The sequence below is a fragment of the Ruditapes philippinarum genome, unplaced genomic scaffold (genome assembly GCF_026571515.1).
Source record: "Ruditapes philippinarum isolate M1 unplaced genomic scaffold, ASM2657151v2 ctg355_1_1_1_1, whole genome shotgun sequence".
NCBI classification, from domain to species: domain Eukaryota; kingdom Metazoa; phylum Mollusca; class Bivalvia; order Venerida; family Veneridae; genus Ruditapes; species Ruditapes philippinarum.
This window is the reverse complement of record NW_026861237.1, coordinates 359517-373001: the sequence shown is the minus strand read 5'-3', so window position 1 is coordinate 373001 and position 13485 is coordinate 359517. Positions and strand designations below refer to the sequence as shown.

General features: G+C 31.2%; 1 protein-coding gene across 2 annotated transcripts in view; it reads left to right on the top strand.

Annotated features, from left to right (window-relative positions):
- Positions 1 to 13485, top strand: part of LOC132714988 (neuroglian-like) — a 37913-nt gene that overhangs the window by 4376 nt on the left and 20052 nt on the right. The window contains exon 1 of one of the 2 annotated variants that reach the window (XM_060697946.1): positions 3903 to 3997. The exons of the other annotated variant lie outside the window; for it this stretch is intronic. Coding sequence (XP_060553929.1) covers positions 3967 to 3997 — 31 coding nt within the window. The 5' untranslated portion in view covers positions 3903 to 3966. Of the gene's footprint in view, positions 1 to 3902; positions 3998 to 13485 lie in introns of those variants that run through there. 2 annotated transcript variants of the gene reach the window in all.

Genomic DNA, 13485 nt, shown 5'->3' with positions numbered 1-13485 from the left:
GAAACTGGATATAAACTGGCAATGAAGTGATCTTCAGAATGCGAATTTCGCGTGACGTTTATAAAGATCTATTTCGAAACTCATAGGGATTCTATTCAGCTTAAAAGTAAGTGCAATTTCTAGATCTACTCCACAGACTCGATGATCTTGTTCAAGTTGTTGCTTGTTATTCATTTTTTAAAGTTTTTTTATCATGCATTGCAACGAAACTGCCTACATCTTGTAGATACAGCTTTGTAAAATAATCATGAAACGACCCCGAGAACATCATGTACATTTTAGAAACATGACACGTGCTTTCTCCCGTTCATCTTCAAATGAAGAGTACTTCGGCAATGGCTACGGAAAATAAACAACAGAGATTTGCCGTAGAGAAATGAAACTTTGCTTTTACAAGAAAATTAGACACTTTAGAGAAAAATCCTGAAAAATCTCGAGGGTGACTTTTTTTTAGTTTACAAAAAAGTTTTAATTTTTATTCAACGTGTTTTTATTAATTCATACCAGGCAAAAGTTCATTTCCATTTTTAATGGGACAGACTATAGTTTTTAAGCCATTTTATCGCATTGAAATGATTTTCTAATTTTTCACCTCCCAAAATAAATTGTACGCACGTGCGTATTTGGCGTATAGGCAGCTACGCCACTGACTTGTTCACAATCATTACCCCCACCTGTAAACAGGAGGAGGTAACTGTATCAAGCATTTTGACATAATTATGCCCCCTTTTCGACTTAGAATTTATGTTAAAGTTTTTGTAATAGTTCAAATATTTTCAAAGTCCATTGACCTATGGCTTTTAAACTTTGCACACTTGTTCACCATCATTACCCCAATCTGTAATCAGGAGGAGGTAACTTTATCAAGCATTTTGACAGAATTATGCCCCTTTTTCGACTTAGAATTTATGTTAAAGTTTTTGTAATAGTTCAAATATTTTCAAAGTCCATTGACCAATGGCTTTTAAATTTTGCACACTTGTTCACCATCATTACCCCAACCTGTAAACTGGAGGAGGTAACTGTATCAAGCATTTTGCCAGAATTATGCCCCTTTTTTCGACTTAGAATTTATGTTAAAGTTTTTGTAATACCTCAAATATTTTCAAATGCCATTGACATATGGCTTTGAAACTTTGCACACTTGTTCACCATCATTACCCCAACCTGTAAACAGGAGGAGGTAACTGTATCAAGCATTTTGACAGAATTATGCCCCTTTTTCGACTTAAAATTCATGTTAAAGTTTTTGCAATACCTCAAATATTTTCAAAGTGCATTGACATATGGCTTTGAAAATTTGCGCACTGTTCACCATCATTACCCCAACCTGTAAACAGGAGGAGGTAACTGTATCAAGCATTTTTTTTTTACCTTTTTTTTACTATCAAGCACTAAAAATAGTCGAGCGTTGCTGTCCTACCGACAGCTCTTGTTATTATTATGAAGACATTCTTATTGATATGAAGACATTATTATTATTATTATGAAAACATTGTTATTAATATGAAGACATTATTATTAATACGTTGTAATCATTATGCATAATTAAGATGCTGTACTTGCTGACGTAACTCGAGTTCTTAATGAAATATATGCGAACATTCAATTTACACTTCAGTTCTAAGGCTGTAAACATGCAAACTATAATTAGATATTTAATTTGCTGGCTTTCAAATATTTTACCTTTATTTGAATTTGCTTTCTAAAATTAATTTGACACACATTTTATTCTTACAGTGTTTCAGTATCTATTTTACAAAAATCATGGTAATTTTAGTCCAATGCTGACATTGTATATTATGTATTCGAAACAGCAGTTTGCATAGCACACTTATAATTCAAAGTTAATTAGGTTTTTGAGCTAGAATTGGCACTTTTAATCAACGGGGAATAACTGGTAAAAATGTAAAAAAAAATAACCGCTCTTTGACCGGTGTTCACAAATCTGATACTACGAAACTAATCCGATCATGTGGAGGTTAATGACTACCAAATATTTCCACGTATATATAACGTATAGTAAAAAGGCCAAGTTTGAGGCAAAATATCTCAAATCCGCCGCGTACAATATGCCACATGCATACCTTTTCTGAAAGATCTTCAAAAATGAGTTGATTTAAAAAGAATAAAAATGATATTTTGCACATTATGCAAGAGATAACATGTTCGTTGTTGTATATAGAGCTAGTAACAGCATTTTTCAAGGCAGGGTATCACGATGTTTGATCGGATCTTTTCCATGGGGTGATTTTTACGTCCGCACCGAAAGGGATCAGTTAGGGGGCAGGGAACATATTCGAATGATGGCCCCGGTCAAATTTTTTAATAACTCAGACATGGTGTTTTGAAGGTACTGATAACTTCTGATATTTCTCTGTCATTGTTATTCTTTCTTGTTTGTGTGTAGGAAATGAGAAGTATTTTTGGGTTTTTACCCGAAACTAAGCATTTTGGTAACTTTGTATGCATTTCTGACTCTCCGAATGGAGGTGAAAAAGTTAAAAATCAAGCTTTGACAGTTGGCGCCAAACAAGTAAGAAACTTCAGATAAATTTTGTGAAAAATGTAAACAAAAAATCTAAATCTAAATCTGACCGACACTTTATTGGTCATTTTTGAAAATGCCATTCCTTGCACTGCGTGTTAGTGATATTTTTAAAGGAATCGGGCGGATTCTAGAGTATGCTGCACCTTCATGAAGATTGCCCATATTGGTATATTTTAGGTGTGATTTTGGCTGGGTGGGGGTAAATATAAATTGCTGTCAGTCATTTTGTGAAGGAGCAATGCATGCAAACTATTATTATCTTTAATGTATGTCATATATCATTGAATAATGCTGTGCAACTGGTTATCTGCCTGTGAAACATATTTTGAAATATTTGGAATTGTGTTTCTGGTCACTCTGAAATACAAAATTGTTCATTTTTAGGTCCCCTGCCCCTTAGTATTAAACAGCGACCTCTGTCGTAAGAAAACGCACTACAAAAATTGGTTCCCCGCTTCGTTTTTTGCAAACTCCTCACAGTGATTACCTCCCTTGGCAGAATTGCAATCACTGCCTTCACAGACGTCACATGATGATGAAAGTCACATGACGTAACTTCGAAATTCAAATGTACATATCGACCGTTACATAGAAAATCTAACGTCATTTTTCTCTTTCTGTTTTATTTTTTAACTTTTTCGACCTACGTCCGTTATATTTTATCAAAAAATTATCAAAAGTATACAAGATAATGAAAAATAAATTAAAAAGCTAAAAAATATAAATATCAAAATGTTTGTAATGGACTGATAAGGGGAGATCACTGCGTAGGAGATTGCGTTTTTTGATAACGTCAACATTATTATGAAGACGATTTTGTTTTAATGAGTCAATGTTAAACAGCATTTTATACTGCGAATGCTGTTTCGATTGTTTTGATTAAATGTTGAACATTTTATTACAAATGAATTAACACATATTCGGTAGCGTACCTAATGTTGATTTTAATGTGTGATTTTGAATTAAAATGTATTAAATATATGTTTAGGGAAATCATACCAATTTTCAGAATGAAACAAGAAAAACGCGTATAAAAATAAAATTAACGTATAACAAATATATATTTCAAAATACCTTTATAATTATAAAGATACGAAATACACTAAGTCTTGAAAATCATCAAAATCTAACAACAAATTCACTATCGCAAAAGTAAAAAACGGAAATTGGAATGTCATAAAACATAATAGGTGAACTGGCGGATAATCCCTTCCATATGTTTCATTTTCCCTTCTTTTCATCCTGTCAATGTAAATATGTTTTATGGTTCAAGGGTATTATATTTTAGCCATTGTTAAATGTATACTTAAGACAAAAAACTGAGTGTTGTTAACATAGATATAATTTAAAACTTTATGCTTAGTTCATGTTCAGCTAAAAATAAGTATTAAACAAGTTAAGCCGTACGCCTACAGATGGTAAAATGTAAAACAAATGAAATTTTAGGTAAATAGTACTTGTTAGGTTTTGTGTGTAGATCTACCATTACTTCTTAATTTAGTTAAAAAGTTGACAAAATCCCCAATATAAAAATGAAAAGGCAACGTAATTACTCAAAATAGTCATGTGTCACATCTGTGGTTTGGAAAAAAATCCGGGATCAGGTAGATATGATAATGACCTCCGTGATTTATTTCAGAATACTTTAAGTTATATATTTGATGTAGTTAACTAATTATAACTTCTTAAGGCCACACGTTATAACAAATATCTAAACAATGTCTTTATAATTGCCCGAAGATTTCTTTTGCCTACAGTTTTTATTATTGTTTGAAGATTTCTTTTCCCTTAGTACAGTTTTATTTATTTTCAATAAAAAAAATAAGTAAGAAATATGAGATAAGAAAAATTGTTTTGTTTATATCAGTTTGTAGTCAGTACCTTTTTAAAATTACAATAGAATTGCATCGTTTCATACAATAATTAAACATAGTAGCCTATATTTTCCCAGTCTTTTTGCAAGCTTGTTAATGCTTTACTTTAATTTTTTAATCACCTGTTTTATTCACGATGAATTAAGTTAACGATGAACTAAGTGTACGTTATTTCTTGCTTATTTAAAAAATGATAACAGTTTCTTGGCAATATTTCTAAGCAGGTTTGTTTCACATATAATGTCTTCATTGTAAATAAACAGTTACTTAACATATTGTTAACCTTTTGTTATTCATGAACCATTTACCGGGTAACTGATATTTTCTTAAATTTATGATAATACAATCATTTTTCTATTCGGGGACTTGATGCTTTAGCATCAAAATCTCTACCATGGATTTATATTACAATATGAATCCGTGCCTCTACTTAATTGAAACAGAGCTCATATTAATTTCTTAATAGACATACACACCATAGTTTTCTGATGTAAAATGCCTAGGTAGTACAAAGAGAATGTACGGCCAGCAACGGTTGCTATGTTCAGTGCTTATCAGCAATTCTATTTTTAGAATATTTGCCACCTGTAAATCTCTCCTGGTATCTACCTCAGTTTCATTCAAGTACGCCTTCTTCCTGGCTGAGAAACTCTGATTCGCATCATCAATTCTGCTTACACCTAGTACACTAGGCCACTCTTGAAACATTTCTTTAACAACAACAACAACAATACATTTTATTGATTTGACGGTTGACCAGTCACAGATCATCATCATCATACAAATTACATTGACATACTTGTATACGTAAAAGTTGAAGTTTCGAAATATAAAGGGAAAATAAAAAAATAAAAAAAAGATACAAAAATATTGATTATTGTCGCTCAATGAGTGTTAAATGGAGGTTGAACATTAATTGTATATATATTCCTTCCATAGTACAGAATTGCAATAACATCATAGATTTAATTAAAGACATTTTCTACAGTTTTATGAAAAATTAATCCTTTCATAGAATTTTCTAAATTTTTTGTATGATTAGTAAAATTTAATGACGAATTTAAAAATAAAAAGAAAAATATATGTTGACGTGTTGGATTTCTTGTAAAATGGCAGTTTCCATGGTAACCGTATATCTAACAAGTATATATAACCACATGAGTGATATGTCCTGAAACATTATTTTTTCCTATTGAACTAAATCAAATAAAATATTATTATGGTTTAAAATATTAACTTTCTGAGTTTTATCAAGGATAACCCACCAATTGCAGCCAAAAATAACCAAAAAAATTGCCGGAAACTGCAAGCAAAATCTCAACATGGAGGTTGCCATTTTTTTCTTAGCTATATCCTGTACTGAACGGTACTATTTCTGGAAATCAGTTGCTAACAAAATATTGCCATTTTCTTGTTATTTTTATGAAAGTAATATATTTTTGTATTGAAAATGACTTGTATGGAGCCGAAGTGTGTCACAGATACACTATTACACCTATAGTATGCCGCATTAAATTTCATACAATAATGGAAGTAATAAAAACCATTCACCACCATACATAATAAGATGTCACACCACAAAGATTTTTTTGCATGATGATAAAGTTTTTTAGGGGGAAAAAGATATATTATAGAATTATTAACCTCATAATTTTCCCCAAATCGACATTTTTCACATATCTTTCCCCTCCCTACCAGCACCCAGCATCTTCCCCTTTCCGTAAAAAAAACCCCCTGAATTGTAAAAGGAATAAATTTGTAGTGTGCATCAAAACAAGTTTGTTGACATTGATTTCCCATGTGCGTAATTAGATCAAATGTGTATTAACTGTGAAGAAAGCAATGCATTCCTTGCATATATTTATAGCATATAGGGGTACATTTGTCGTAAATTCAGAATTATTTCCTTATAGAATGCCAATTTCCTGTGCCCACTTCATCTGCTCTTTGCACAACGTACTGCTCAAACTGCATTGGCCGCCAAGGAACAAACAGTGTAAACAACAATTATATTTATTTCCATAAAGATTCAATTTAAAGATCACTATTCAACATTTATTGTCTCAACTTGAACATCTCTTCTTAACAAACATAATTTCAAGGAACAAACAGTGCAAAAAACAAGTACCATTATTGTCATAAAAATTCTAGTTAAAGACCAATATTCAACATTTATTGTCGCGACATCTCTTCCTAACAAAGATTATTTCAAACAACACGTACGTGTTCACTGCCAACTTTTTCAATTTCTGTTGGTCATGCGATCATACCTTTGAATACTTCTATAGTAATTCACTCCTAAATTTTTTTCATAACAATGCTAACAATCCATACCGAAATAGGTTTCTAATAGAAGGCCGAGTTGACCTGGTCCGAGTTAGTATAAGCCCAAGTTGACCCTTTGCAGCAAAAAAAAACACACAAAGGCCATGCCAGCAGCAATTTCTCTCCCTTTAAGAACCCCAAGTTAGCCTCCTGGCTTCGACGGAAAAGCTATAGCAAAAATTTCTTATTTGATTAGCAATTTAAGATAAAATTTTTTTAGGAAACTGCGCAATCTTAAATTTAATGTATACATTGTATTTCCTTTTGAAAGAGACCATTTATTGAAATTTGTCATAAAAGAAAGAAAATCACAGGCGAATAAACCTTGAATATTTACAATGACCATGTCAACATTTAGGCACCTTACCATGTCCGCCACACATGCCAGTACTTAGAGCAGAGAAAATTACTAAATCGACAAAAAACCACCGTTTCAACAAAAATTAGGCCCGAGAGAAAGTGCTACCATGGATTTATATGAATTATGGTGGTTTCGTCAAACTACTGTTTCGGCGGACTTACATTATGAAGAGGTGCGAAAGAGGTTTCGTCAATCTTATTTTAAAATTAAAGGCATAGCAGGCATGGTTCATGTATATAAAGTGGTTTTATCATTCAATTTGTTTGTTGTAATCAAATTATGACACAAAATTTCATTAATGAATAGAATACATTGAAGAAGTATGTCTATTTATTATACCTATTTTGATAATGATTTGTTTGTTATTGGATTAATTCAATAAGTTTTGAGAGAAAAAAATATTAAAAAAAAAAAAAAAAACATTAAAGCCTCATTTGACGCCTGGTTGATGTAATGACTACTTCCCAACTACTGAGATTATGCACCCACAATCCAATAACTTCAACGACAGGATTTATGAGGACAGTTTTTAAGTTTTATATTGAGTGATGATAAAGAATGAAAAAAGATTGTTGTTGTTTATTATGTAAAAAAACCATAGTAGATTCTCTTTAATGCTATGCCTGTATCAATTGTTTATATAGAGGTGAATAAAGTATTTTAAATAATACGTGCAAAATCATGACACAAATATTCTTAATTTGGGTTTTTAGAAAAATATTTTTACATTTATTTTTTGTATGCCTTGTTTTTGTGTATATATAATCAGATTATAAAATACATAATTAATTCTTTCTCTTCCAGGTTTTACTTTTCCGTGTATAAATTATAATGTTAATTTTATTCCCATTGATAACATTTGTCCTTCTGTTTAAGCTTTTACCATTTGTGGATACATTTCAACATAGATTAAGAAAAATATTTTTTATGTTTTTACAGACTTCACTTTATCTATATTTGTGTAAATTTTAAATCATTTTTCTTTTTTCAGGCTTCACTTTTATACGTACATCACAACATGTATCTATTTTTATGTTGTTTTGTTTACTGAGATCTTTTGTGTTGAGTTAAGCTTTATATGTAGAATATAACTACTATACTAAATAAAATAATAAATATAAGGTTTATATAATTTTTATAATTTCCAATATCTTGTCTTTAATACATGTCCTTGAAAATGCGTGCTTCTCTCCATTTTGTTAAGATGAATTGTTCTTAATATTATTTGCATGTGTATGCTATTCCTCTTTATGTAATGTACGTTTACATGCTATGGCTCATATTGGCATGTGTGTACATTAATTGAGTTCTGAAATATAAAATTACTAATTTAGTAATTAGTTCGCCGAACCGGTAGTTCGACGAAACAACTCTCGCTCATTTTATTTTATATCGTCAATTAAAGTCCGTGGTGCTACGTAAGTTTAATGCACAAACTATTTACTACTTGAAATCACTTTATAAAAAATATACAACCTTCAGAGCAGGCAACACACAGATATATACAAACAATAACAAACCATCCATTTTTTCCCCGCCAAAACGGCCAGCCAGCTTGTAAATTAGGTCACCTAGTCATTCTAAATCATAGCTAACACGAACTGCCAATTGAAAATCAAGCACATCATTAAATAAATACTTATCTACATTATAAATAAAGCATAAAAAATCAATACTTACAATTTAACCTTGCTAGTACATTTAAATTATCGCTCTGAAATAAACCCTCTCTCTTCCTGAATGGCTGCCTGTTTGTTGATGTTTTTTCATTGGCTTACATTGTCACGTGATCAAATCAACAAAGGTGTGGACTAAGTTATTTCCATTGCAGTTCTGACTTTAATTGTTTTTATCACAATTTAATCCCCGAAAAAAATATGTTGAAACAACTCCAGAATTACTACAAATATTAAAATTATCGAAAACATTAAATGTTATATAAATTGTAAATTAAGGTTTCACATTTCACCCCTAGATAAAACATAATGGACTCAACCCAAAACAAGCGTCTCTCTCTTTATTTAATGATGTATTTACATGACCATGATCAAACACATAAATCTAGACCAATTGTAAGACGGCCTTAGACGTAAACCTATTGTAAAAATAATACTATGACCACAGCAGATTTCGTACAGAAAACTGTCAAAATAGCCTAACTGTGTTATAACGAATAGAAAATGTATAAGATAGCTTAAAACACACAACGAGCATTTTTTATGCAAAGATAATCTTGTCTAATGATTCAGTATGAAACAAATGATAATCTGAACATATTTCTTTAAAAAATGAGTTCTCCATGTTTCTCAACCGAACAAAAAATGAGAAAAATAAACATGAATTCTGAGAATAATTAGAGATATTGAAAAAAGTGTTTCATAGGATTTTCTAATTTTTTTGTATGTTGTGTAAAATTTAATGACAAATTCAAAAAGAAATAGAAAAATATATGTTGGCGTGTTGGATTTTTTGAAAAATGGCAGTTTCCATGGTAACCGTATATCTCAAAATTGACAAAATAGCCAAACTGTGTTATAATAATGTATAAAATAGCTTATTACACTCACAATAAACATAATTTTATACAAAGATTGCTTTATCTTAGGGTTCTGTATAAAACAAACGATAATTGGAACATATTTCTTTAAAAATTAAGTATTCATGTTTTTTAACTAAGCAAAAAATGAAAAAAATAAACATGAATTCTGTAAAAAAATTAAAGCCATCAAGCAATTTCTTTCATAGAATTTTCTACATTATTGATATATCAAGTAACATTTGATGGTGGATTCAAAAAAAAAAAAAAAAAAAAAAAAAAAAATATATATATATATATATATATATGTTGACGTGTTATTTTTTTGTAAACGGGCAGTTTCCATGGTTACCGCATATGCCAACTGTCAAAATTACCACGCTTTCTTAAGAAATATCAGTGTTATACTAAATGAATTGTCAAATATACAACAAAAGCATGTTGTAATAAAAATTTCTTTTTCTTTTGATGTTATATTAAGTAAATGATACTGAATATCTTTTTAAAACATATCTATTTTTTTCACTCGTCTAACATACCCGAACAGTAAGCAAGTATTCAGAAATTTACAAAGAAAATAATGAAATTCAGAACATTTCTTAGATATTAATTTTTTTTTATTCAACACTTTTAAAATATATCATTTTAAACTTCTTTGCCCGGTTGTCTGCCAGTAATCAAGTCGCGACGCACTTTCGTCACTATACCACAAGTGGGTGGGGTAACGCGCGCAGAATTATCATCAATGCTGTCGTACTAATGCTTGGAGAAATCCTTTATGTGATGTTGTCTAAATGACTTATTCTTTTGAACCGATCTCCTTTTGAACATTTAGAAATATCTATTCTGTATTATTTACTCATTATTTGCTTATAGCCGAAATTTAAACACTTATCCGAATACTATTCAACTTGGCCTTCATTTGAAGAGTAATTATCCGTGATTATCTTTCTTGGAAGCGCATAACGATGCGCACAGAAAACTACCGAAAACGTCTTTAAGTTTGCTCTTTATTTAAGTTGTAAAGTTAAAGTCTTTACAATAGATTGTTTAAATTCTGCAAGAATACGCTCGTATATCGAAATGCAAAAACGAAAATATATTTAACAAATGGGGCAATACACAGTTTTCAAGGCTTCTCGGCAAACAACTAACTGCGCCACAATCAAAACCTCACACACAAGTCTGTAATCACAAACCTGAAATAAATGCATTTCATATTTAACATATACATATGTATCTCACAGCAAACAATTAAAAATACATGTCCACCTTCTAGTTTTCTGGCACATAGCCCTGTGTTTTTCATTGTTTTGGTCGCGAAAATCAACGACAAAAAGAAGGGATTACCCCTATTCGCATAATAACAAAAATATATTAACGTCAAAAGATTAAATCACAAGCTATAGTGATTCTTCCTTCTTAAACAATGCACAATCTGAAAATAACATCCAAACGGGGAGTCATGCACCTACTTTTTTCCACTATTCTAAGTCTTCTGCATACCCTTTAAATGGAAGAGCTGATTCACCGCCTAGCTCCAAAAACCACATGTTCACATGTTGCTATCTCTGTCGGATAGTCTCTGTTCACTCCGAACTATTACCCTCTCAATTTGTACGCTTTCTGCATAACTATTTCTGTATCTGTATAATACTTAAATTTCACAATGAGTGGTCTCTTTGGATCATCTGTATTTCTGTATTTTGGATTATGTAATGTTCCTAACCTGTGGGCTCTTTCAATGTACATTTCACTAGTGCCCATATCTAGGTTATGCTCCATGAATCCCTACGCAATATCTCTGTCAGTCTGATTCAAATTTTCTGTGACTCCATAGAAAATAATTTAATTTCTTCTACTTCATGCATCTTGGTCAATTGAAAAATAGGACATTTGTTTCATTGATACAGTCATGTAATACTATACTTTTGACGCCGTTATTGTCTTTTTTGTTTTTGGTGTTTTTCTTTCTTTCTAGAAATTTTTATTTCTATGAATGATAATGACGTTGTGATGTTCTTATTTTCCTTTATTTGCAGATTTGTGTTTGTTAAAACTTTTTAAGTGCTTATTATTGTTTTTTCTTTGCTTTTATCATGTGACCACAGAATTATTATATTTGTAATTATTGTATGTAACGAGATACTGTAAATGTATAAGTTACCAAAATAAACAATTTCTTTTTAAAAATGTCCAATCAAATTTAGAGTTAAGAAATGCGTCACACCTACCTGGATGATTGGTCAATCAATAACTCTACACCAGTCTAATTATAGATCTGCCATTATATGTGTAACCACAAGCGCATCTTAACCTTAAATTGTGCCCTCGTTCTTACATATATATACAAACATTAACTAATATTCATTAAGTAATCCGTATAAATATTGTTTCTTTTTCTGCTGTTCGTTTTTTTGTTCATTTTACAACCTGTGGTGGTGATGATGATGATGATGATGATGAGGATCATGATTGTGGTGGTGGTGATGATGATGATGGTGATGATGATGACGATGATGATGATGATGGTGATTCTGCTGCTGATGATGATGATGATGTTGAAGATGATGATTATGATGATAATGAAAACAATGATGATAACGATGATGGTGAAGATGATGTTGATGTTGATGATGATAAAATAAGTGAAGATGATGATGAAAAAAGTGATGATTATAATGATTTTTGTAATGAACGTGAATATTATTTTTATGATATCAATGCTTATAAAAGTGACGATACATTGATTTTGATTATTTTGATGGAAGTGATAATGATTTTGACAATGATTAGCATTGTGATGATTTTTTTAATAACGATCATTGAGGCAATGATGATGATGATAATATAGATTATGACGATTATATTTTTTTATAATGGGCTCGCATTATAAATATAATGCTTAATCAAAGTGATATTAATTTATTATCATTTTTTTCTTTGTCAAGTTAAGTTGAATAAGCTATGTATTAAAAAGATTGAATATTATTATCATGGAGATTGACCAATTATAAATAATTACAATCAATCAATCAATCGATTAATTTATTAATTTATTATTCATTCATTCATTCATTCATTCATTCATTCATTCATTCATTCATTCATTCATTCATTCATTTAATCATATTAAAACCTATTCATAAAACAGTTTCCACCTTAGATAAACAAAGATATGTGCATTTTTCATTCACATTATTATGCCCCCACTTCAAAGAAGAGGGGGTATATTGCTTTGCACTTGTCGGTCCGTCGGTCCGTAGACCAAATGGTTTCCGAGTGATAACTAAAGAACGCTTAGGCCTAGGAACTTCAAACTTGGTATGGTGATTGGTCATGACCAGCAGATGACCCCTATTGATTTTGGGGTCAAGGGGTCAAAGGTCAAGGTCACATTGACCTTGTAGGTAAAAACGGTTTCCGATCAATAACTAAAGAACGCTTAGGCCTAGGAACTTTAAACTTGGTATGATGATTGGTCATGACCAGCAGATGACCCCTATTGATTTTGGGGTCAAGGGGTCAAAGGTCAAGGTCACATTGACCTTGTAGGTAAAAACGGTTTCCGATCAATAACTAAAGAACGCTTAGGCCTAGGAACTTCAAACTTGGTATGATGATTGGTCATGACCAGCAGATGACCCCTATTGATTTTGGGGTCAAGGGGTCAAAGGTCAATGTCACATTGACCTTGTAGGTAAAAATGGTTTCCGATCAATAACTAAAGAACGCTTATGCCTAGGAACTTCAAACTTGGTATGGTGATTGGTCATGTCCAGCAGATGACCCCTATTGATTTTGGGGTCAAGGGGTCAAAGGTCAAGGTCACATTGAC